Below are 27,515 nucleotides of genomic sequence, written 5' to 3'. Positions count from 1 at the left end.
TCGAACCCAGATGCCGTCGTATCTTGGTTTGAGGATTCAAACTAAAGATACGACGTGGGTAATTTGAAAGTACGCCGGCGTATCAGTAGATACGCCGGCGTACTCTCACTTTGGATCTGCCCCTGTGTTTTTTTTACATCTGTCCCTGATATGTCCAAAACCGACATGCTTTTGATGTGAAAATCTTGAGATTTTAGCTGCCCTGCCTCTGCAATGCCTCCTGGCGTGGTGGCCATCTGTAAGCCCGGGGGCCCCATAACCTTCTATTGCCCAGGGGCCCCATGAGTTGTCAGTCCACCCCTGTATACGCCACTTTGCACAGCCGTGCCATTCAGCCAACGTATATCGGCGTGAGCCGGTCGGCAAGCGGTTAAGATTCACGTTATATGCTGTTGTTGACCATTTAGGTATCTAAAAAGGTCTAAAGTTCTTCACATGTTAACCTTGTCTAGATTGTAAGGCCAGTGGTGTGTCAAGGACACGTCTTCTAAATATTTATTTCTAAAAGAAAAAGTCCTCCTTTCCCTTCTCAGTAAGTTGGAGGTATGTGAGGTCACCTCCGGGATGGAGAGTAGGACAAAGTCTTCACTCTTCAGTAGAATATTTGACATTTTGTAGAAAAGAGAAGTCTAATGTTTGGTAGATTGTGTTCTTGTGTATTGTGACTGGCTGGTTATTATTACACCATGATGGACACTTTAATAACAGATCTTGTTATTTTATAAATCTGGAAAGTGGACCTGAGATTAATGTTAGCGGTCTACTACCGGCCTCACAGAGGTGTCACATTAGAGGCTGATGGTTGGGCAAAAGAAGAGCGGCGTAACTTACGTTACATTTTATTTATTTTTTATGTTTACAAACAATTTTATTAGGAAGGTCAGAAGCAAATAACTACTTTCAAAATCTTCTTTTATTTCGACATCAACACACAACAGATAGATCTCTTTCCAAAGTGGCTTCCATATCTCAAATAACCCTAAGAAGAGAGAGGCCCAGATTCAGGTAGAATTTGCCCCTTTTTTACAGAGGCACAGGGCAGCGTTTTTGCCCTGCGCCCCCGCAAATTTACTGCGCTGCGCGCGATTCACGGAGCAGGAGCTCCGTAAATTGCGTGTGCGCTCTTTAAAATTGCCCTGCGTAAGGGCGCCTAATGTAAATGATCCCGTAGGGGGCGGGAATCATTTAAATTAGGTGCGTTCCCGCGCCGAGCGTAGAGCGCATGCTCCGTCGGGAAACTTTCCCGACGTGCATTGCGGCAAATGACGTCGCAAGGACGTCATTTGCTTCCAAGTGAACGTGAATGGCGTCCAGCGCCATTCACGAATCACTTACGCAAACGACGTGAAATTCAAATTTCACGACGCGGGAACGGCGGGTATACTTTAGCATTGGCTGCCCCTACTATAAGAAGGGGCAGCCTTACGCTAAAGACGCCGTACGGAAACTCCGTAACTTGCGTACGCAGGGCTCGCGCAACATTGTGAATCGGTGTTAGTATGCAATTTGCATACTATACACTGAGCACAATGGGAGCGCCCCCTAGCGGTCATCGCAAGAATGCAGCCTAAAATCTGCGTGGCATAAGAGCCTTATGCCACGCAGATTTTAGGCTGCAGTCGGCGTTACGATGTTCCTGAATCAGGAGCATTCGTAACGCCGGAGCAAGTCAGCAATTGCGCTGCGTAACTATGGTTACGCAAGCGCAATTGCTCTCTGAATCTGGGCCAGAATGTGTGTGTATATACATATATATATCGAAACAATGAAAACCCCCAAATATGGCTACTTTAATCAAAACCTCATTATTATAAAAGGAAGCCTTTCAGCAAAAAGAAAACAAGAAAAAGAAAAAAAAAGCTTCCAATAATAACAGATAAGGCGGCAAAGGGGTTGCCAGGAGCTGGCAATTAGAATTAAAGTACAGTTGCCTGACTGTCTCCTAGGACTCCCTGTGCAGTTTGTAAACTCTCCCTATCCATCCCCTACAACAGCTTCCAATGAACCGACGCTATGGGGGGGATTTACTAAAACTGGAGAGTGCAAAATCTGGTGCAGCTGTACATAGAAACCAATCAGCTTCCATGTTTTATTGTCAAAGCTTAATTGAACAAGCCTAACCACTTGCCGACCGCTGCGCGCCGATGTACATCGGCACAATGGAAGCAGTGGGCAAATGGGCGTACAGGTACGTCCCCTTTAAAAAGCCACGTAGTGGGCGCATGCTCTCCGTGACCGTACCCGCGGGCCCACGTGAACTCGATGCTCGCCGGTGTCCCGCGATCGTGTCACAGAGCTGCAGAACGGGGAGATGCCTGTGTAAACAAGGCATTTCCCTGTTCTGCCTAGTGTCAGCAGGGCCAATCCGCCCTATAGGCTCACTATGCAAGCCGCTTAGGGCCCCGCAAAGCTGTGGAGGGCCCCCCAAATTACTAGAGGCCCCGCCTGGTGAGAAGTAATTTTCGGCCCCTCACCCCGCTTCTCAACTCACGCTGGCTGCATGGGAGAATAGGTAAGAAGTCAGCACCCCCCGCTTCTCACTTTAATGTAAGATCGCTGTATAAATGACAATGGTCCCAAAATGGCGTCAAAAGTGTCCGATGTGTCCGCCATAATGTCGCAGTCACGATAAAAATCGCAGATCGCCGCCATTACTAGTAAAAAAATATTACTAATAAAAATGCCATAAATATATCCTCTAGGCTTATTGCAATTTTTTTTTACCAATAATATGTAGAGGAATACGTATCGGCCTAAACTGAGCAAAAAGGTAAATTTTTTATATATTTTTTGGGAATATTTATTAAAGCAAAAAGTCAAAAATATTGCTTTTTTTTTCAAAATTTACGCTCTTTTTTTTGTTTGTTTATAGCACCAAAAAATAAAAACCGCAGAGGTGATCAAATACCACCAAAAGAAAGCTCTATTTGTGGAGAAAAAAGGACGTCAATTTTGTTTGGGAGCCACGTCGCACGACCGCGTAATTGTCAGTTAAAGCGACGCAGTGCCTTGTTGCGAAAAGTGCTCTGGTCAGGAAGGGGGAGGGGTAAATTCTTCCTGGGCTGAAGCGGTTAAGTTAGAAGTTGATTGGCCGCCATGCACAGTAGATCCAGCAGGATACGTCTCTAAACCAAGGGAACCGGCAATCCTGAACCTCATCCCTAGTTGACTATGTGTGTGTTCTTTTTTGGGGGGGATTTGGAGAGACTGTAATTTGGTCAGGACCTCTGAGGACATTTGTTACCGCCGGGGGCCCACATTAGAGAGATTTCCTCTTCGCTTCCCATGTGGTCACCGAGGTAGAAAGAAGCATAGAAAACAAATATAAAGGTGACAAAGTTTCCATCTCTTCTCCATCCCATCCCAAAACATCTTTGGACTTCTCTAATGCTCACCAAATTTACCCACAAACAAGCTACTATATATATATATATATATATATATATAATTTTATTATATAAAAACACTTAAAAAAACCCGTAATTTTATCGTTTGCATTAACCACTTAAGGACCGCCTCCTGCATATATACGTCGGCAGAATGGCACGGCTGGGCACAAGCGCGTAAGAGGTGCGTCCTCTTTAAGTGCCCAGCCGTGGGTCACGGGCGCGCGCCCACGACCCGGTCCAAAGCTCTGTGACCGCAGGACCAGCGGACCCAATCACTGATGGAGGCCCGCGATCGGTAAACACAGCTTCCCCGTTCTTCACTGTGGCGGCTGCATCGATCGTGTGTTCCCTGATATAGGGAATCACAATCGATGACGTCACACATACAGCCACACCCCCCTACAGTTAGAAACACAAATGTGGTCACACATAACCCCTTCAGCGCCCCCTTGTGGTTAACTCCCAAACTGCAACTGTCATTTTCACAATAAAGAATGCAATTTAAATGCATTTTTTGCTGTGAAACTGACAATGGTCCCAAAAATGTGTCAAAATTGTCCGATGTGTCCGCCATAATGTCGCAGTCACGAAAAAAATCTCTGATCGCCGCCATTAGTAGTAAAAAAAAAAAAGAAATAATAAAACTATCCCCTATTTTGTAAACGCTATAAATTTTGCGCAAACCAATCGATAAACGATTATTGCGTTTTTTTTACCAAAAATAGGTAGAAGAATACGTATCGGCCTAAACTGAGGGAAAAAAAATGTTATATATGTTTTTGGGGGATATTTATTGTAGCAAAAAGTAAACAATATTGCATTTTTTTTCAAAATTGTCGCTCTATTTTTGTTTATAGCGCAAAAAATAAAAACCGCAGAGGTGATCAAATACCACCAAAAGAAAGCTCTATGTGCGGGGAAAAAAGGACGCCAATTTTGTTTGGGAGCCACATCGCACGACCGCGCAATTGTCTGTTAAAGCGTCGCAGTGCCGAATTGTAAAAACCCCTTGGGTCATTTAGCAGCATATTGGTCCGGTCCTTTAAGTGGTTAATAAAGGTCGGTTCATGTTCTTTTTTACATTGTTACTTGGTTGCGTCTGACGCTACTCCATGTTCTCTTCTAGCTCCGCCCAACTTGAAGTTGTCGGTGAACGAGACGCTGGTGGTGAATCCAGGGGACAACGTCACTATGCAGTGTTCTGTCACCGGGGGCGACCCTACCCCCAAAGCCGTCTGGTCGCACTCCCCTAATCCCATGCCTCCCAACAGCGTCAGCAGAGGGGGGAACCTGACCATCTGGAACATCCGGCCCCAGGATTCCGGCTACTACAACTGTACGGCCATCAACAACGTGGGCAACCCGGCCAAGAAGATGGTCAACGTCCTAGTGAGATGTATGTCCTGTATCAGGCCAGTAAACCTTAGTGATCCCGTATATTTCACACCGCCATGATGAATGTGATGGATGCATAGAAATGTGCGGCTCGTTGCTGTCTGGGGAGCTTGACTGACTTATGTCCTCCTGCCTAAAGCCTTGTACACATTAACCAAATTTATGGCCGTAATTGTCCGACGGACTTGTTGTGTCGGATAATCCAACCGTGTGTATGGTCCATTAGACAATCATTGGCTGAATTAATGACAACAAAAGTTGGCTCTTCATACTTACCAATTGTTGGGCAATAAATCTGTTATGCCGCTTTATCCGATCGTGTGTAAGTCTGCCCAACTAAAATCCGATGTACAAACACGCATGCTCAGAACCAATGTTAAACATCAGCCAACCAGTGGCGTTTCGTCCATAGAGGGCGCTGGAGCGCCGCCCCCTCTGGCTCTCGCCCACCACTGGGGTGGATTCAAGAAGCAAATGCGCCTGTGTAACCATAGGTTACACAGCGCAATTGCTTACTTGCCCCGGGGTAACGAGTGCCCCTATTCAGGAACCTCGTTACGCCGACTGCAGCCTAAGATCTGCGCGGCATAAGGCTCTTATGCCCGCATATCTTAGGCTGCATTCTAGCGATGGCCGCTAGGTGGCGTTCCCGTTGTGCTCAGCGTATAGTATGCAAATTGCATACTAACACCGATTCACAACGTTGCGCGAGCCCTGCGTACGCAATTTACGTCGTTTACGTACGGCGGTTTTCGCGCAAGGCTGCCCCTGCTATTAGCAGGGGCAGCCCATGTTACGTATACCCGTCGTTCCCGCGTCGCGAAATTTGAATTTTACGTAGTTTGCGTAAGTGAATCGTGAATGGCGCTGGACGCCATTCACGTTCACTTTGAAGCAAATGACGTCCTTGCGACGTCATTTGCCGCAATGCACGTCGGGAAACTTTCCCGACGGAGCATGCGCTCTACGCTCGGCACGGGAACGCGCCTAATTTAAATGATTCCCGCCCCCTACGGGATCATTTAAATTGCGTGCTCTTGCACCGGGCATTTTGCCGGCACGTCCGCGCAATTTTTACGGAGCTTATGCTCCGTGAATCGAGGGCAGCACAAAAAAATTGCGGGGGCGCAGGGCAAAATCGTTGCCCTGCGCCTCCGTAATAAATGCGCAAATCTCTTTGAATCCGGCCCACTGAGTCTAATAACATACATTCATGCATTGCATGAATGTATGTTATTGTTGCCAGCTGCCGCTGGTCTATTCAGGTGGCCGGAACTTGAGCGCCGGCCACCTGAATAACGGCAGCTGGTTGGCTGTGCGGAAGTGCCTATCAGAGCCAGCGGTACAGCCCTCGGCTCCCGGATGTCTTATCCTCTGAACGTACAGGGGGGTGCGTTCCTTGGATAAGACTGACGGCCGTCTCAGCCAATCAGGTTCCCCGATTCTGGTTATCGGTAACCTGATTGGCTGAAGCGTCACCAAGGCGGGAGAAGACATCGAGGGACGTGGAAGGAGTAAGGTAAGTGCATTTTACAGGGCACAGAGGCGACAAAGGGCACAGTGGCATCAATGGGCACAGTGGTGACAAAGGGCACAGTGGCATCAATGGGCACAGTGGTGACAATTAAAGGGCACAGTGGTGACAATTGGCACAGTGGCGACAATGGGCACAGTGACATGCACAGTGGCAACAATGGGCACAGTGGCGACAATTAAAGGGCACAGTGGTGACAATGGGCACAGTGACATGCACAGTGGCATCAATGGGCACAGTGGTGACAATTAAAGGGCACAGTGGTGACAATTGGCACAGTGGCGACAATTGGCACAGTGGCTGCGTTTGATGGCATGGCACAGTGGCACATGCATGCTCGGAAACAATTCGACGCATGCTCGGAAGCATTGAACTTCTTTTTCTCGCATTGTCGTAGTGTTGTATGTCACCGGCGTTCTTAACGCTCGAATATTCAGAGAACTTTTGTGTGACCGTGTGTATGCAAGCCAAGCTTGAGCGGAATTCTGTCGGAAAAACCATCCAACTTTTTTCCGACGGAAATTCCGCTCGTGTGTACGTGGCATAAGGGTGTTTTTTTTGGGGGGGGGGGGTTGCCTTCAAGGAGAAAGTGGCCAGAGGTTGTTACTGCCTTATATCTGCTTCTGCTGTTCCCTGGGCACCCTTAACTTGACTACCAGTCAGGGGTGGACTGACCATTCGGGCACTGCCAGGGACAGTAAAAAAAATCTGTGTTTTTTTTTTTTACATCTGTCCCTGAAATGTCCCTTACCAACATCCTTTTGGTCTAAAAATTCCAAGATTATAGCTGCCCCGCCTCTCCAGTACCTTCTCAGTGTGTGTATGTATACTGTGTGTATACTGTGTGTATGTATACTGTGTATGTATACTGTGTGTGTGCATACTGTGTGTGTATACTGTGTGTGTGCATACTGTGTGTGTATACTGTGTGTATGTATACTGTGTGTGTATACTGTGTATGTATACTGTGTGTGTATACTGTGTGTGCATACTGTGTGTGTATACTGTGTGTGTGTATACTGTGTGTATGTAAACTGTGTGTGTATACTGTGTGTATGTATACTGTGTGTGTATACTGTGTATGTATACTGTGTGTATGTAAACTGTGTGTGTATACTATGTATGCATACTGCATGTGTGTGTGTATACTGTGTGGCCCCATAATCTGTTGCCCGGGGATCCCATGAGTTGTCAGTCCGCCCCTGCTGCCAGTGCCACCAGATCCCACCCTTCTATCCCTGATAGAGTTTTTAATTTAGTGGTTTGGGGTGCTTGTAGGCTCCCCAACATCTTATCAGACAGGGTCACCAGGACCTTCAACCCCCTCAACTGCAGCCAGTTTCCCCATCAAATGCAGCCAGTTTCCCCCTCAAATGCAGCCAGTTTCCCCATCAAATGCAGCCAGTTTCCCCCTCAAATGCAGCCAGTTTCCCAATCAAATGCAGCCAGTTTCCCCATCCAATGCAGCCAGTTTCCCCCTCAAATGCAGCCAGTTTCCCCCTCAAATGCAGCCAGTTTCCCCATCAAATGCAGCCAGTTTCCCCATCAAATGCAGCCAGTTTCCCCATCCAATGCAGCCAGTTTCCCCATCCAATGCAGCAAGTTTCCCCATCCAATGCAGCCAGTTTCCCCATCCAATGCAGCCAGTTTCCCCATCCAATGCAGCCAGTTTCCCCATCCAATGCAGCCAGTTTCCCCATCCAATGCAGCCAGTTTCCCCATCAAATGCAGCCAGTTTCCCCATCAAATGCAGCCAGTTTCCCCATCCAATGCAGCCAATTTCCCCATCAAATGCAGCCAGTTTCCCCAGTCAGGCCCACTTTATTGTACGACCTGAAATATTTAAGCACTTATCATTTATATTTATTCTTTTGTTTCTTTTTTTTTTTTCTTTGGCCTTGAACAGCCATGAGAAACCTGACATATCAGATCACCCCGGATGGCATTAAGGAGAGCGAGACCATCCAGCTGACTCAGGAGTTGAAGCTGTCTTGTCATGTGGATGCCGTGCCGCAGGATAAGGTCCAGTACACGTGGTTCAAGAACCAGAAGGTGGTGAAGGAGACCAACAGGATCGTCCTCAGCAGAAACGACCCGGAACTGCCTCCAGGGAGCAGCAGTCTAGAGATCTTAGAGCTGAGGTTCACCGACTACGGCATCTATATGTGCGAGGCGACCTTACCCAACCTGCCCTTTACCCTGAAGAGCGGTGACATCAACATCTCCACAGAGACAGGTGAGCATACGCCATCTATAGTACCTGTAGGTGGACCAGTTGGGGGGGGTTATGTATCAATCCATAACAGAGGACAAAGGGAAGAGTAAATGACATGGCCGTTCATTTGGGAATGGGGTATCCGCTTTATCACTAGACATGTGCAATTCATTTAGTTCCGAATTGGACAAATTCAGAACGAATTTTGACAAAATCGTTAATTCCGAAATTTCCGAATTTTTTAATTTCCGAATTTTCGGATTTCCTAATTTCCAAATTTTCGGATTTCCGAATTTTCAAATCCCAAATTTTTCGAATTTCCGAAATGACTAATTTTCAAAATTCGGAATTTCGGAAATTCGAATAAGGTGAAAATTTGAGATTTCGTAAAGTAGAAATTCCCGAAATTTAAGAGAATTCGGAAATTTGAAATTTTGGAAATTCGAAAATTTGAATTTCGGAAATTCGAAGATTTCAAATTTCTAAAAAAAAAATGCATTTTTTTTTTCAGAAACACACTACAGTCCACTTTTTTCTAGTTTTTGAATTACCGGATTTCGGATTTTCAAATTTACGAATTTTTGGAATTTACGGATTTCATATTTTCTAATTTACGAATTATGGAATTTCTACTTTTTAGATTTACGGGGGTAGATTCAGATAAATTAGCGGATCTTTAGATCCGCGTAATCTATCTGATTTACGATCCGCCGGCGCAAGTTTGAGAGGCTAGTGCTGTATTCAGAAAGCACTTACCTCAAAACTTGCGGCGGCGTATCGTAAATCCCCCGGCGGAATTCAAATTCCGCGGCTAGGGGGAATGTAGTATTTAAATCAGGCGCGTCCCCACGCCGATTTAACTGTGCATGCGCCGTCTGCGAATTTTCCCGGCGTGCATTGCTCCCAATGACGTCGCTAGGACGTCATTGGTTTCGGCGTGAGCGTAACTTGCGTCCAGCGCTTTTCTGAATCGACTTACGCAAACGACGTAAAAATTCAAAACTCGGCGCGGGAACAACGGCCATACTTAACATAGGATACACCGCATATAGCAGGGGTAACTATACGCCGAAAAAAGCCGAACGCAAGCGACGTAAAAAAAAAGCGACGGGCGTTCGTTTCTGAATCGGCGGAAATCGGCATTTGCATATTCGTCGCGTAAAAAACCGAAGCGCCACCTAGCGGCCGACCGGGAATTGCAGCCTAAGATCCGACGGTGTAAGTCACTTACACCTGTCGGATCTTAGGGGGATCTATGCGGAACCTGATTCTATGAATCAGCCGCATAGATACGACGGCCGGATCTCAGAGATACAACGGCGTATCAGGAGATACGCCGTCGTATCTCTATCTGAATCTGCCCCACGGATTTCGGATTTTCAAATTCATCAGGATTTGACCGACTGCTGTCCCTGGGCAGCTTTCCCCTCACTTCCTGTCAAAACAGGAAGTAATGGGAAATCTCTCTAGCAGGGATACAATAAAAATATTAAGGATCAAAGAGGACCGTTACCCTAAATATAAACCTACTTTCCCCTTCTTTTTTTTCATGCACATGCATGAAGACAAAGTGGTACGGAAGTCCCAAACCTTCGCTGTGTTTGCGCAAGTGCAGAAACCCCCTGCGCATGCGCAGATGTGCTGTAGGGCTCTGATGGGGCCTGAAGGCTGGGCAGAGCCATTCAGCATATCTGTGCAGACATGGGGTGGGGGTGGGGGGGGGGGGGGGTAAAGCAAAAGGTAAAGGGGACCAAAGTTTCTCTCTTTAAGGTGTTCCAACGTTTCTCTTTCGAAAGCGGAACTAAACCCGTTGATTCAATGGTTTCAAAGAACAGCTACATTCCCAGTATGCCGGGAATCAGACCCGGACTGGGAAAAAAAATAAGCCTGGGCATTTTAGACTAAGCAGCCCATGACATATTTACCAGCCCCTTCCCCCACTCTCCATCCTGATGGAGGTGAGGGGGGGCCCGGAAAGAGCACGGGGTGCCTGAGAGCACAAGGGGGCTGGAGAACACTGGGGGGCAGAGAGCATTGGGGGCAGAATGCGAAGAGAGCCGGAGAGCATAGGGGGCCGGTGAGCATGGGGGGGCAGAGATCATAGCCGGGCAAAGCACAGGGGGGCAAAGGGCACGGGGGGCTAGGGAGCTCTAGTTGGGCAGAGAGCATGGAAGAGCTGAAGAGAACTGTAGGGGCCAGAGAGCACAGGGGCTGTGGAGAGCACTAGGGGGGCTGGAGAGAACCCGGGGGACAGAGAGAATGGGGGAGTTGGAGAGCACTTGGGGGTTCTGAGAGCACTGGATGGAGGTGAAGAGCACTGGGGGGTAGAGAGTACTGGGGGTTCGGAGAGCACATGATGGAGGCAGAGAGCACTGGGGGTTTGGAGAGCACAGGGGTGAGCCGGAGAGCATGGGGGCCGGTGAGCGGGGGGGCAGAGAGTACAGGGGGAAGAGAGCATAGCGGGATTGAGCAAAGGGGGGCAAAGGGCACAGGGGGCTATAGAGCTCTAGGAGGCAAAGAGCATGGAGGAGCTGGAGAGCACTGGAGGATAGAGAGCACTGGGGGGTTCAGAGAGCACTGTAGGGGCCAGAGAACACAGGAGGAGGCAGAGAGCACTGGGGGGCTGGAGGGCACAGCGAGAATGGGGGAGCTGACGAGCACTAGGGAGTTCTGAGAGCACTGGGTGGAGGTTAAGAGCACTGGGGGGTAGAGAGCACTGGGGGGGGTTTGGAGAGCACAGGGTGGAGGTGGAGTGCACTGGGGGGTGGAGAGCACTGGGGGGTTCGGAGAGCACAGGGTGGAGGTGGAGAGCACTGGGGGGCTGGAGGGCACAGCGAGAATGGGGGAGCTGACGAGCACTGGGGGGTTCGGAGAGCACTGGGTGGAGGTTGAGAGCACTGGGGGGTTTGGATAGCACAGGGTGGAGGTGGAGAGCACTGGGGGGTGGAGAGCACTGGGGGGTTCGGAGAGCACAGGGTGGAGGTGGACAACACTGGGGGGTGGAGAGCACTGGGGGGTTCGGAGAGCACAGGGTGGAGGTGGAGAGCACTGGGGGGTAGAGAGCACTGGGGGGTTTGGAGAGCACAGGGTGGAGGTGGAGAGCACTGGGGGGCTGGAGAGCTCTGGGGAGCTGGAGAGCATGGGGGAGGTCCTGAGAGCACTGGGGGCTGTGGAGAGCACTGGGGGGCAGTTGAAAGATGCTGGATAGGAGGAAAGGCGGGGGCTGCTGCATATAAAAGAATCAATCTCTCCATTATCCTCCTGCAGCGTCTAAATGCCTGCGGGAGGCAGAGGAGGAGAAGCGGGCTTTCAGTGGCCGGCGGGAGGGAAATAGAGAGATTGATTCTTCTATGCTCAGCAGCCCCCGCCACCCTTCCTATTCAGGCCGGTGTCTTCTCCAGCTCCTCCCTCAGATCATCTGACCTGTACTTTCTGAACCCCCCCCCCCCCCCACCTCGGCTCGATGGCTGAACTGAACTATTGGCCGGGTGAGTAGTGCAGGCTCAAGGAGCAGCCTTGGGCCCCACAAGAACATGCGACCTTGCGGCCACAGCCCACCGGGCACGTGCCTGGTGTGCCCTTTGGCCAGTCCAAGCCTGATGGGAATGCTAACTGTCACATTTGCTTGTACTTAATGAAACTGTCAAACCAATAAATGTCTGGAATCATAACTGGTCACATGTGGAGCACCGTGGTCGTTGCCAATCAAGCAGAAGCAAAGATGGCGGCTTCCATGGCTGAAAAGGATAGGAGGGTTTAGTTCTTCTTTAAGGTGTTTCTTTTGATCATTTTGTTCTGTGTGTTTTTTGGTCTTGGCCGTTTTCCTTTTTTTTTGACCGAAATGTTCCTGTGATCTTCTTGTTTTCTCCGGCAGTGCCGCCATCGCTCAGCGTACCCAAGGAACGGGCAGTCATCACGGTACGGGAGGGCTCCCTTGCAGAGCTGGTGTGTGAGGTGCGGGGGAAGCCGCTTCCTCCCATTCTGTGGACCCGCGTGGACAAGGAAGGTGGATTCCCCTCCGGTGAAATGGTGGTGGAAACTCCCGACGGTAGACTACGGCTGGAAAACGTTACGCGGGAAATGAGCGGGACTTACAAGTGTCAGACGGCGCGATATAACGGCTTCAACATCCGGCCCAGAGAAGCTACAGTGCAGCTCAATGTCCAGTGTGAGTACCTATAGCATGAGAGGTAGTTGTGGTGACACAAACTACTGCAGGGAAATCTCACCATTGTGGGAGGGGCAGAGACACAAGCAACTGCAGGGAAATCTCACCATTATGGGAGGGGCAGAGACACAAACTACTGCAGGAAATCTCACCATTGTGGGAGGGGCAGAGACACAAAATTCTGCAGGGAAATCTCACCATTGTGGGAGGGGCAGAGACACAAACTACTGCAGGAAATCTCACCATTGTGGGAGGGGCAGAGACACAAACAACTGCAGGAAATCTCACCATTGTGTGAGGGGCAGAGACACAAACTACCGCAGGGAAATCTCTCCATTGTGGGAGGGGCAGAGACACAAACTACTGCAGGAAATCTCACCATTGTGGGAGGGGCAGAGACACAAAATTCTGCAGGGAAATCTCACCATTGTGGGAGGGGCAGAGACACAAACTACTGCAGGAAATCTCCCCATTGTGTGAGGGGCAGAGACACAAACTACTGCAGGAAATCTCTCCATTGTGGGAGGGGCAGAGACACAAACTACTGCAGGGGAATCTCATTATTGTGGGAGGGGCAGAGACACAAACTCCTGCAGGGAAATCTCACCATTGTGGGAGGGGCAGAGACACAAACTACTGCAGGGAAATCTCACCATTGTGGGAGGGGCAGAGACACAAACTACTGCAAGAAATCTCTCCATTGTGGGAGGGGCAGAGACACAAACTACTGCAGGGAAATCCCACCATTGTGGGAGGGGCAGAGACACAAACTACTGCAGGGAAATCCCACCATTATGGGAGGGGCAGAGACACAAACTACTGCAGGAAATCTCACCATTGTGGGAGGGGCAGAGACACAAACTACTGCAGGAAATCCCACCATTGTGGGAGGGGCAGAGACACAAACTACTGCAGGGAAATCTCACCATTGTGGGAGGGGCAGAGACACAAACTACTGCAGGAAATCTCACCATTGTGGGAGGGGCAGAGACACAAACTACTCCAGGGAAATCCCATCATTGTGGGAGAGGCAGAGACACAAACTACTGCAGGGAATCTCCCTATTGTGGGAGGGGCAGAGACGCAAACTATTGCAGGAAATCTCACCATTGTGGGAGGGGCAGAGACACAAACTACTGCAGGAAATCTCACCATTGTGGGAGGAGCAGAGACGCAAACTACTGCAGGAAATCTCACCAATGTGGGAGGAGCAGAGACACAAACTACTGCAGGGAAATCTCACCATTGTGGGAGGGGCAGAGACACAAACTACTGCAGGAAATCTCACCATTGTGGGAGGGGCAGAGACACAAACTACTGCAGGAAATCTCACCATTGTGGGAGGGGCAGAGACACAAACTACTGCAGGAAATCTCACCATTGTGGGAGGGGCAGAGACACAAACTACTGCAGGAAATCTCACCATTGTGGGAGGGGCAGAGACACAAACTACTTCAGGGAAATCTCCCCATTGTGGGAGGGGCAGAGACACAAACTACTTCAGGGAAATCTCCCCATTGTGGGAGGGGCAGAGACACAAACTACTACAGGGAAATCTCACCATTGTGGGAGGGGCAGAGACACAAACTACTACAGGGAAATCTCACCATTGTGGGAGGGGCAGAGACACAAACTACTGCAGGGGAATCTCACCATTTTGGGAGGGGCAGAGACACAAACTACTGCAGAAAATTGCATCATTGTGGGAGGGGCAGAGACACAAACTAATGCATCAAATCTCACCATTGTGGGAGGGGCAAAGACACAAACTACTGCAGGGAAATCTCACCATTGTGGGAGGGGCAGAGACACAAACTACTGCAGAGGAATCTCACCATTGTGGGAGGGGCAGAGACACAAACTACTGCAGGGAAATCTCACCATTGTGGGAGGGGCAGAGACACAAACTTCTGCAGGGAAATCTCACCAGTGTGGGAGGGGCAGAGACACAAACTACTGCAGGAAATCTCACCATTGTGGGAGGGGCAGAGACACAAACTACTGCAGGAAATCTCACCATTGTGGAAGGGGCAGAGACACAAACTACTGCAGGGAAATCTCACCTTTGTGGGAGGGGCAGAGACACAAACTACTGCAGAAAATCTCACCATTGTGGGAGGGGCAGAGACACAAACTACTGCAGGAAATCTCCCCATTGTGGGAGGGGCAGACACACAAAGTACTGCAGAAAATCTCCCCATTGTGGGAGGGGCAGATACACAAACTACTGCAGGAAATCTCACCATTGTGGGAGGGGCAGAGACACAAACTACTGCAGGGAAATCTCACCATTGTGGGAGGGGCAGAGACACAAACTACTGCAGGAAATCTCACCATTGTGGAAGGGGCAGAGACACAAACTACTGCAGGAAATCTCACCATTGTGGGAGGGGCAGAGACACAAACTACTGCAGGAAATCTCACCATTGTGGGAGGGGCAGAGACACAAACTACTGCAGGAAATCTCACCATTGTGTGAGGGGCAGAGACACAAACTACTGCAGGAAATCTCACCATTGTGGGAGGGGCAGAGACACAAACTACTGCAGGAAATCTCACCATTGTGGGAGGGGCAGAGACACAAACTACTGCAGAAAATCTCACCATTGTGGGAGGGGCAGAGACACAAACTACTGCAGGAAATCTCCCCATTGTGGGAGGGGCAGACACACAAAGTACTGCAGAAAATCTCCCCATTGTGGGAGGGGCAGAGACACAAACTACTGCAGGAAATCTCACCATTGTGGGAGGGGCAGAGACACAAACTACTGCAGGAAATCTCACCATTGTGGGAGGGGCAGAGACACAAACTACTGCAGGGAAATCTCACCATTGTGGGAGGGGCAGAGACACAAACTACTGCAGGAAATCTCACCATTGTGGGAGGGGCAGAGACACAAACTACTGCAGGAAATCTCATCATTGTGGGAGGGGCAGAGACACAAACTACTGCAGGGAAATCTCACCATTGTGGGAGGGGCAGAGACACAAACTACTGCAGGAAATCTCACCATTGTGGGAGGGGCAGAGACACAAACTACTGCAGGAAATCTCACCATTGTGGGAGGGGCAGAGACACAAACTACTGCAGGAAATCTCATCATTGTGGGAGGGGCAGAGACACAAACTACTGCAGGGAAATCTCACCATTGTGGGAGGGGCAGAGACACAAACTACTGCAGGAAATCTCACCATTGTGGGAGGGGCAGAGACACAAACTACTGCAGGAAATCTCACCATTGTGGGAGGGGCAGAGACACAAACTACTGCAGGAAATCTCACCATTGTGTGAGGGGCAGAGACACAAACTACTGCAGGAAATCTCACCATTGTGGGAGGGGCAGAGACACAAACTACTGCAGGAAATCTCACCATTGTGGGAGGGGCAGAGACACAAACTACTGCAGAAAATCTCACCATTGTGGGAGGGGCAGAGACACAAACTACTGCAGGAAATCTCCCCATTGTGGGAGGGGCAGACACACAAAGTACTGCAGAAAATCTCCCCATTGTGGGAGGGGCAGAGACACAAACTACTGCAGGAAATCTCACCATTGTGGGAGGGGCAGAGACACAAACTACTGCAGGAAATCTCACCATTGTGGGAGGGGCAGAGACACAAACTACTGCAGGGAAATCTCACCATTGTGGGAGGGGCAGAGACACAAACTACTGCAGGAAATCTCACCATTGTGGGAGGGGCAGAGACACAAACTACTGCAGGAAATCTCATCATTGTGGGAGGGGCAGAGACACAAACTACTGCAGGGAAATCTCACCATTGTGGGAGGGGCAGAGACACAAACTACTGCAGGAAATCTCACCATTGTGGGAGGGGCAGAGACACAAACTACTGCAGGAAATCCCACCATTGTGGGAGGGGCAGAGACACAAACTACTGCAGGAAATCTCACCATTGTGGGAGGGGCACAGACACAAACTACTGCAGGGAAATCTCTCCATTGTGGGAGGGGCAGAGACACAAAGTGCTGCAGGGAAATCCCGCCAAGTCTACAGATAAATGTTTGCAGAGAACTCCTGGAATGATTAGCACTGTACACTCCAGAGAACGATTCTCTCTTTAATAGGCATTTCATATAGTGTGATATCCTAAGTAAACTGTAATTAGTAAATACCATGGTTTATAAGTACAAACATATGTTGCTGTTGATTTTATTATCGGGGGTGATATTTGGGTTACAATTAGATTTGAAGTAAGACGATCGGCAGCAATGTCCTCTGGGTAAAAGCAATTACTGCAATAGTATTTCTATGGCTCACTAAAGATGACATTTCCTGTGAAGTTTATAGTGTGGGGGGAGGGGAGGGGCGGCGGGATTGGCACGCTAAATCCAAGTACTGATAAGGGGAAGATGCATCACGTTTCATTGATTTGCAAATTTGAATTCATTTTTGTAAAGTTCACCTTCCGATGTCAATTCCACATTTCTTCAGGAATTGCCGTTGGGTTTTATTTCACCTGCAGATAGGCGGATTTATCCCACCAAAGCAGGGCGTGTCCATTTTTTTTTAAAATTAAATGGCCAATCACTGGCCTTCTGTCTACTGGGGGGCGGGGCAGAGTGTGGCCGGCAGGTGTAAATAATAACCCATGAATGGTGCGAATAGTGACCCATCGTTGGTGTCAGTGGAAAAAAATAGCGCCCCATTGTTATTATCATCAGGAGGAATAGTGCAAAATTGTTGGTGTCAGTAGAAGGAGGTGCCAGTGGGAGGAATAGTACCCCATTGTTTGTGTAATTGGAAGGAATAGTGCCCCATTGTTTGTGTAATTGGAAGGAATAGTTGTTGGTGTCAGTGGAGGGTATAGTGCCCTATTGTTGGTGTCAGTGGAGGGTATAGTGCCCTATTGTTGGTGTCAGTGAAGGGTATAGTCCCCCATTGTTGGTGTCAGTGGAGGGTATAGTGCCCTATTGTTTATGTAATTGGAAGGAATAGTGCCCCATTGTTGGTGTCAGTGGAGGGTATAGTGCCCTATTGTTTATGCAATTGGAAGGAATAGTGCGCAATTGTTGGTGTCAGTAGGAGGAATAGTGCCCCATCTTTGATATCAGTGGGAGGAATAGTAGCCCATCGTTGGTGTAATTGGAAGGAATAGTTGTTGGTGTCAGTGGAAGCAATGGTGCGCATTTGTTGGTGTCATTGGAGAAAATAGTGCGCCATTGGTGTTGGTGGAAGGAATAGTGCCCCATCATTGGTGTCAGTGGGAGGAATAGTGCCAAATTGTTAATGTTATTAGAAGGGATAGGGCACATTTGTTGGTGTCAGTGGAAGGAATAGCGCCCCATTGTTGGTGTCAGTGGAAGGAATAGTGCCCCATTGTTGGTATAAGTGCCAGGAATAGTGCCCCATTGCTGGGGTCAGTGGAAGGAATAGTGCCCCATTGCTAACATCATTGGAAGGATTAGTGTGCATATTGTTGGTGTCAGTGGGAGGAATAGTGTCCCATTGTTGGCATCAGTGGAAGGAATAGTGCCCCATTGTTGGTGTAAGTGGAAGTAATAGTGCCCCGTTGTTGGTATTAGTTGGAGGAAAAGTGCCCCATTGTTGGTATCAGTGGAAGGAATGGCGCCCCATTGTTGTGTCAGTGGAAGGAATAGTGCCCCATTGTTAACATCATTGGAAGGATTAGTGCGCAAATTGTTGGTGTCATTGGAAGAAATATTGTCCCATTTTTGGCATCAGTGGAAGGAATAGTGCCCCATTGTTGGTGTCAATGGGAGGAATAGTTCCCCCTTGTTGGTGTGAGAGGGAAGGATAGTGCCCCATTGTTGTTGTCAGTGAGAGGAATAGTGTCCTATTGTTAATGTCACTGGAAGGAATATTTAGCAATTGTTGGTGACATTGGAAGGAATAGTGTCCCATCATTAGTGTCAGTGGGAGGAATAGTGTTCCCTTCATTAGTGTCAGTGGGAGGAATAGTGTCCCATCATTAGTGTTAGTGGGAGGAATGGTGTCCCATCATTAGTGTTAGTGGGAGGAATAGTGTCCCATCATTAGTGTCAGTGGGAGGAATAGTGTCCCATCATTGGTGTCAGTGGGAGGAATAGTGTCCCATCATTAGTGTCAGTGGGAGGAATAGTGTCCCATCATTAGTGTCAGTGGAAGGAATAGTGTCCCATCATTAGTGTCAGTGGGAGGAATAGTGTCCCATCATTGGTGTCAGTGGGAGGAATAGTGTCCCATCATTAGTGTCAGTGGGAGGAATAGTGTCCCATCATTAGTGTCAGTGGAAGGAATAGTGTCCCATCATTGGTGTCAGTGGGAAGGATAGTTTCGCTATTGTTGGTGTTAACGTTCAGAATATTGTCTCATCTTTGGGATCAGTGGAAGGATAAGTGCTCTGTCGTTGTGGCAATGAGAAGAATGGTACCGCCCCATTTTTGGTGTCATCAACAAATCCCTGAAGTATGAGTTCTGGGTGGGGTAACCCTTTAACAAGAAAACCATATTTTTCCGGTTTTATATGATTGCCTACCCCCCCCCCCCCCCCTAGCATAATGAGGGCGACATCTCTCCAGAGGTTGCCTTTTGCATTTAGGCTTCTATAGAACATCACCCAATCAGTGACGCTAACCCTAACCTCTCACCTTCCTGACCATCAGTTTACAGAGCAGCACTGCAAGCCTGATTTCTGCTTTAGCTGGTGTGTGTTCACTGTCTACAGAGACAGACATTGTGGTATTATAATGGCCTGGCTGAATAACGATTCTGTGACCTGTGAAGATAAATATAAGCAGGTTTTATATATATAACAGGTGTTATGGATGTAAGAGGCGGAGACTACAAGCAGCCATACACATTGTGCAAACATGGTCCATCCCTTGTCACTATTAGTGTTGAGCAGAATATGCCATATTCGATTTCGCGATATATCTCGAATATATATTCGAATATTCGAGATATATTCGCTAAATTCGAATATTCGTGATATTTTATCGAAATTAATTGAATGCGATTTTTCGCTATTGCGAATGCGAAAATAATTGCGATTTTTTAATAACTGCGGTAGGAGCGCTCTGATTGGCTTAGAATATTCGTGATATTTTATCGAAATATCGCAACATGCGAATGCGATATTTATTGCGCAATTTCGAGATATGCTGGAGGAGCGCTCTGATTGGCTCAGAATATTCGTGATATTTTATCGAAATATCGCAACATGCGAATGCGATATTTATTGCGCAATTTCGAGATATGCTGGAGGAGCGCTCTGATTGGCTCAGAATATTCGTGATATTTTATCGAAATATCGCAACATGCGATTGCGATATTTATTGCGCAATTTCGAGATATGCTGGAGGAGCGCTCTGATTGGCTCAGAATATTCCTGATATTTTATCGAAATATCGCAACATGCGAATGCGATATTTATTGCGCAATTTCGAGATATGCTGGAGGAGCGCTCTGATTGGCTCAGAATATTCCTGATATTTTATCGAAATATCGCAACATGCGAATGCGAAATTTATTGCAGATATTTCGAAAACTGCTGTAGCAGCACTCTGAAATCGAATATGTATGATATTTTAACCAAAATACATATTGCGATTGCGATTTTTCGATCGCGCATGCGCAATTGCGCGAACAACACGCGACCATTTCCTGGAGCCTTGCCAGTTTCCCAATATTACAGCAACATGGTGGGAAGCAATTTCTCAAAGTCTGAGGAAAAGTTGCTGATTTGTGTAAGTATTTTGACCACTGTTATTTCATCATCTTCAACTGCATTTAAGTCTAGTTTAAAAGTTAGTATATATGATCAGATATTAGTATTTAACCAAAAATGTGTCTCCTGCTTTTACAAAACTACAAGTCCCAGCATGCCTGGACAGCTGCAGACACCCTGGTTGGCAAATGTGTATTTAGGCACTTTTCCTTGTTATTTAGCATAATGAATTTAAAATTTTTTTGGACATAGGACGTATGCGAACGTCCTGACTTCAGTGTCCTCAAGGCCCAAGGACGTTCGAATACATATTGCCCTTTAGATGTTGCAGAACTACAACTTCCAGCATGCCTGGGAATGCTGGCACTTCTAGTATTGTAAGTTCTGCAGGCCCACATTTTTCAGGCCTTTATGCACGGGTCTCTAAACTGTGGCACCCTAGATGCAGCAAAAGTAAAATTCTTAGCATGCACTGACAGACCGTGGCTGATGGGAGTAGTAGTTTTGCAACAGCTGGAGGTGGACTGGTCTTGAAACCCAGAGTTAGGTAACAAACCCGTAGTGTTTTGCAACCATTCTGCCTCCAGCTGGTTATTTTCTGTTGAAAAGCCTGTGGCGTGCAAAACACAACCCAAAAACTCCACCCGGTGCAAGGAAAAATTTGCACACACCTAAAGAGTGACATCACAAAAAACTGCGACGGTTGCATACGTCAGTGGTCCTCCGAAAAGGTCCCGTCTCTGACCCCCCGGGGCGTTAGGCTCCTGACAGGGAAAAGAGTTACTGTGGTCCATACAGCCGAAGCCATATGGACCCATCTCGGTCCAAGCAGCGCAATCAACACGCGAACAACACGCGACCATTTCCTGGACCCTTGCCAGTTTCCAACTTTATGATCGCAACGCAATCGCAGAGCAAGATGGTTGGAAGTAATTTCACTGTATCTGAGGAAAAGTTGCTGATTTGTGTAAGTATTTTGACCACTGTTATTTCATTATCTTCAACTGCATTTTAGTCTAGTTTAAAAGTTAGTATATATTCATAATTATGCAAATGATAATGGCTGCTATATTTATGTAAAAAAGGTGGCGACGGAAATGGCAGTATATAAAATCTGTCATGTTACCCCTGTCATTGATTAATAAGGCGAGAATGCTTCCAATTGTTGAATAGCATACATTTATGTCATATATCCATAAGGCTGTCAACAAAAGTATTACAATATACTTTGTTCTTCATCTTGCAGAAGTTCCTGGAAACAGGATACGATGAGCTGCGGAGGCAGCAAGAAAAACAGGGAGTTATAAGCTCCCTGATTGAGGAACTAGGCGAAGAACACACTCGCATGGCGATCCTCAAAAAGTGGTCCGACCTGAAGAGGCGCCAGATGAACCGGGTCAGGCGTATCCGGAATAAATATCATCCTGGTAAGTTATTGGTCACAGTTATGTTTTTTTTTCCCTAAAGTGTATTTTGTGCGTGTACTCGAGAGAGGAGCCGGACTGCAGGAGTTGGGAGTAGGCAGGCCTCCCCCAGAGGTAATCTGCCACCTTTCTCCATGCCCCGGGTGGCAATGGCGGGTGTGAGGGGGTCCTCCCACACAGACCGTCCTACCTGCTCCGCTTCGAAGCCCCACGGGGCAGAGGGACTCCCTATAAGGGAGTGAGAGGATTTGCCCGCTCAACCAGCCCCGTTAGTCCTTCGCCTCTCTTTTTAGAGACCGCATGGTCAGAGTGCGTGCATGTTAACCCAATTGCGAGTGCGTGTGTAAGTGTGGTGGTTTTTGTGGGAGGGAGGTGGGCATACTAAGCGCAGGCTTACCTCGCATAGCACACCCACCGGGGGCCGAGCTGAGACCACCAAACTCAATTCACATGTAGCCGAGAGCGGGATCCGAACCCCTAGCTGCAGAGGTGAATGGCTTGTCAGCGCAGTGGCAATCGCGTTGAGCCAGCCCGGGTCCCTTGGGGACAGTTATGGAAGGTCATATGTAATTAATGTAAGGTCAGATGTTGTTAACCAAGACGCCATGTTGTTGTAACATATATCACCACCAGCCAAGGTATTCATAGTACTGTTGGAAAAAAACATGGGACAGCAGACAGGAACACAGAAGTTATGTGGGAACATACTTTTCCCATTGCTTTGCATGGGACTTTAAACAAAAAGCCCGACCCTCACCAATGGGGTTAGTTAAGGGATAAATTAACGATCCTATACTTTAAGTGGACGTATAGATAACATGTGACCAAGTGTTATCGAAATATCTACAGCTGTTATGAAATAACATGTATTTCCCATAGAGTTGAATGGGACTTTAAAGAAAAACCCTGACCAAGGCAAATGGGGGTGGGTATGGGTTAAACCACCAATCCTATATTTGTGGCTGACATATAAGTAACCTGTGTGCCAAGTTTCATGTAAATATCTTTAGCCGTTTGGACGTGATGGTGGAACATACATACATACATGCACACACACGTTGAGTTTTATATATATAGATTCCCACTAAATTCCTGTGTTAGGCGTGGGGTTGTTATAGTAATCCTGTGTACTCCATCAAGTACTTTTTTTTAACATGAGATCGTCTGAACAAAACAAAGGAGACAAAAACAGCTCATTTTACCATGGTGGCAGCCCAGCTCACGCTCAGTCCCCTGTAGTGCCCACAAGACCCTTTAATATAACATTGTCCCATTGGTTAACTGTCTATATAAATTAATTTGTATTCATATACAATACAGTAGAGTACACAGAATTTGCATACGTCATTAGAAAACATTTTTATAATATATGAACATTGTGTTATTATAGGAGCTCCGCTACCAACTGTGCGCCCCAAGCGCACAAGGCGACAGGCCGCAGAGGAGGAGCAGGAGGAGGATGTGGAAGAGGAGGAGAGGGATGAGGAGGAGCAGCCAGGGCCATCCACATCACCACCCCCAGTTCCTGTGGAGGAGCAAGAGGAGGAGCTGCACCCCCCCCCCGAAACTTCTGGTGGAGTAGTGGGTGACGAGGAAGAGGAGCAGGATGAGACGGTTAATTATACCGTCAATCAGGAGGGTAAATATGTGCACATATATTAATAAAATTTCAACAATAAAATGTAGCTCTAAAAATGGACAGCATTTAAAGCAGGGCTGTGGAGTCGGTAGATAAATTTTTCGACTCCGACTCCTCAGTTTTATGTACTTCAGACTCCGACTCCCCGACTCCCCGACTCCGACTCCTCTGTATTAATATGCGAATGTATTTTATAGATTCCTTGAGGGAAAGAAACGCAAACTACCACAGGACTACTGGCTGGGAAGCCAACAGTCTACTGTATTGCACAGTTTAAGCAAAAGACAAACACAATGAAAACAATCAAGTGACTGGATAGTAGCAGCAGGCTTAAACATCAGGAACATGATCTTTAACAGTTCAAAAATACAGACCACATTATTTGGCTGTTTTAGAACCAAAACAAAGCTTATCTATAATGAACCCAAAAAAAAAAATATGAAAAACCTAGAAATGGTTTATATTAATCTTGAAATGTAGTTCTAGGCTTAGCAAATGCAAATAAATGCAATGTAGAGTTCTAAGGAAGAGAATTGCCTCTGCCAGATCCTCTTTCATAGAGTCTCTTAAGTCAGACTTTATTATTTTTATGGCTGAAAATAATCTTTCGTAACGGTCTTTGAAATCCAAATGTTTTTTTCTTATATCCTAACAGTTCTAAAAAAGCTAGAGGTGAAGCAAGCTGCCATGAAAAACCTCACGAAGAGAGTAATGGCAAATGAGCAGCAGATACTGTTTTTGATGCGCCAAAATCAACAACTGGTGCAACAACTGGCGAAAAACATGGATGAGGTGACAGAGCTTCAGAAGTTAATGTCCTAATTTTTTTTTTTTTTTTTAATAAAAAATGTTATATTTTGCAAAGGTTTCATTTCTTATTGAAATTGTTAGTTTTTTAAACACATCTAACTTCACATCTAACTTCACATCTAACACATCAACATCAACATCAACACATCTAGCTTAATAATAACCGAAAACATTTTATACTATTACTAGCTGAATACCCGGCGTTGCCCGGTCTTCCTATCTTAACCTTTTGGGGAGGAAAATCATAGTAATATAAATATACCCATCTTTTATATAAGGGTGTTGGTAAGGGTTAATTTAACTGTTATATATTTTTATTTGGCATATAAGTAATATGTATAGCGGGTATTATTGAAATATCTCCAGGCGTACAGAAGTTATGTGGGAACATACATTTTCCATTGATTTGCATGGGACTTTAAAGGAAAACCCCGACCCTCACAAATGGGGGTAGTTAAGGGATAAATTAACTATCAGTGGTATCAGTGAACAGCAGTGGTAATAGGAGTATATATAGAGTGGGAATTAACTTTTTACATAGGTGTCTTGACAGAGCAGCAGCAGCAGCAGTAGTAGTAGTAGTAGTAGATACAGAGTCATATCACTTGGGCAGGAGGTGCCATGATGAACAGCAGTGGTAATAGGAGTATATAGAGTGGGAAATTACTTTTGACATAGTTGTCTTGACTGAGCAGCAGCAGCAGCAGCAGCAGCAGTAGTAGTATTAGCAGTAGTAGTTGATACAGAGTCATATCACTTGGGCAGGAGTTGCCATGATGAACAGCAGTAGGAATAAGAGTATATAGAGTGTGAAACAACTGCTGACATAGGTGTATTGACTGGGCGGCAGCAGCAACAGCAGAAGCAGCAGTAGTAGTATTAACAGTAGTAGTTGATACAGAGTCATATCACATGGGCAGGAGTTGCCATGATGTACAGCAGTCTTAATAAGAGTATATAGAGTGTGAAATAACTGCTGACATAGGTGTATTGACTGGGCGGCAGCAGCAGCAGAAGCAGCAGTAGTAGTATTAACAGTAGTAGTTGATACAGAGTCATATCACATGGGCAGGAGTTGCCATGATGTACAGCAGTCTTAATAAGAGTATATAGAGTGTGAAATAACTGCTGACATAGGTGTATTGACTGGGCGGCAGCAGCAGCAGCAGAAGCAGCAGTAGTAGTATTAACAGTAGTAGTTGATACAGAGTCATATCACATGGGCAGGAGTTGCCATGATGTACAGCAGTCTTAATAAGAGTATATAGAGTGTGAAATAACTGCTGACATAGGTGTATTGACTGGGCGGCAGCAGCAGCAGAAGCATCAGTAGTAGTATTAACAGTAGTAGTTGATACAGAGTCATATCACATGGGCAGGAGTTGCCATGATGTACAGCAGTCTTAATAAGAGTATATAGAGTGTGAAATAACTGCTGACATAGGTGTATTGACTGGGCGGCAGCAGCAGCAGAAGCAGCAGTAGTAGTATTAACAGTAGTAGTTGATACAGAGTCATATCACATGGGCAGGAGTTGCCATGATGTACAGCAGTCTTAATAAGAGTATATAGAGTGTGAAATAACTGCTGACATAGGTGTATTGACTGGGCGGCAGCAGCAGCAGCAGAAGCAGCAGTAGTAGTATTAACAGTAGTAGTTGATACAGAGTCATATCACATGGGCAGGAGTTGCCATGATGTACAGCAGTCTTAATAAGAGTATATAGAGTGTGAAATAACTGCTGACATAGGTGTATTGACTGGGCGGCAGCAGCAGCAGCAGAAGCAGCAGTAGTAGTATTAACAGTAGTAGTTGATACAGAGTCATATCACATGGGCAGGAGTTGCCATGATGTACAGCAGTCTTAATAAGAGTATATAGAGTGTGAAATAACTGCTGACATAGGTGTATTGACTGGGCGGCAGCAGCAGCAGCAGAAGCAGCAGTAGTAGTATTAACAGTAGTAGTTGATACAGAGTCATATCACATGGGCAGGAGTTGCCATGATGTACAGCAGTCTTAATAAGAGTATATAGAGTGTGAAATAACTGCTGACATAGGTGTATTGACTGGGCGGCAGCAGCAGCAGAAGCAGCAGTAGTAGTATTAACAGTAGTAGTTGATACAGAGTCATATCACATGGGCAGGAGTTGCCATGATGTACAGCAGTCTTAATAAGAGTATATAGAGTGTGAAATAACTGCTGACATAGGTGTATTGACTGGGCGGCAGCAGCAGCAGCAGAAGCAGCAGTAGTAGTATTAACAGTAGTAGTTGATACAGAGTCATATCACATGGGCAGGAGTTGCCATGATGTACAGCAGTCTTAATAAGAGTATATAGAGTGTGAAATAACTGCTGACATAGGTGTATTGACTGGGCGGCAGCAGCAGCAGAAGCAGCAGTAGTAGTATTAACAGTAGTAGTTGATACAGAGTCATATCACATGGGCAGGAGTTGCCATGATGTACAGCAGTCTTAATAAGAGTATATAGAGTGTGAAATAACTGCTGACATAGGTGTATTGACTGGGCGGCAGCAGCAGCAGCAGAAGCAGCAGTAGTAGTATTAACAGTAGTAGTTGATACAGAGTCATATCACATGGGCAGGAGTTGCCATGATGTACAGCAGTCTTAATAAGAGTATATAGAGTGTGAAATAACTGCTGACATAGGTGTATTGACTGGGCGGCAGCAGCAGCAGAAGCAGCAGTAGTAGTATTAACAGTAGTAGTTGATACAGAGTCATATCACATGGGCAGGAGTTGCCATGATGTACAGCAGTCTTAATAAGAGTATATAGAGTGTGAAATAACTGCTGACATAGGTGTATTGACTGGGCGGCAGCAGCAGCAGCAGAAGCAGCAGTAGTAGTATTAACAGTAGTAGTTGATACAGAGTCATATCACATGGGCAGGAGTTGCCATGATGTACAGCAGTCTTAATAAGAGTATATAGAGTGTGAAATAACTGCTGACATAGGTGTATTGACTGGGCGGCAGCAGCAGCAGAAGCAGCAGTAGTAGTATTAACAGTAGTAGTTGATACAGAGTCATATCACATGGGCAGGAGTTGCCATGATGTACAGCAGTCTTAATAAGAGTATATAGAGTGTGAAATAACTGCTGACATAGGTGTATTGACTGGGCGGCAGCAGCAGCAGAAGCATCAGTAGTAGTATTAACAGTAGTAGTTGATACAGAGTCATATTACATGGGCAGGAGTTGCCATGATGTACAGCAGTCTTAATA

At 46.8% G+C, this 27,515-nt stretch overlaps 1 protein-coding gene across 5 annotated transcripts in view; it reads left to right on the top strand.

Moving 5' to 3' along the window:
* Positions 1-27,515, top strand: part of MDGA1 (MAM domain containing glycosylphosphatidylinositol anchor 1) — a 424,007-nt gene that overhangs the window by 285,135 nt on the left and 111,357 nt on the right. For all 5 annotated transcript variants that reach the window (XM_040351805.1, XM_040351804.1, XM_040351807.1 and 2 more), the window contains 3 exons: positions 4,516-4,785; positions 8,225-8,554; positions 12,408-12,701. In XM_040351805.1, the coding sequence (XP_040207739.1) occupies positions 4,516-4,785; positions 8,225-8,554; positions 12,408-12,701 (894 nt within the window). The remainder of the gene's footprint in view (positions 1-4,515; positions 4,786-8,224; positions 8,555-12,407; positions 12,702-27,515) is intronic.

The sequence above is a fragment of the Rana temporaria genome, chromosome 4 (genome assembly GCF_905171775.1).
Source record: "Rana temporaria chromosome 4, aRanTem1.1, whole genome shotgun sequence".
NCBI classification, from domain to species: domain Eukaryota; kingdom Metazoa; phylum Chordata; class Amphibia; order Anura; family Ranidae; genus Rana; species Rana temporaria.
Note: the sequence above shows the minus strand (reverse complement) of the source record. Positions and strands in the feature narration are given on the sequence as shown.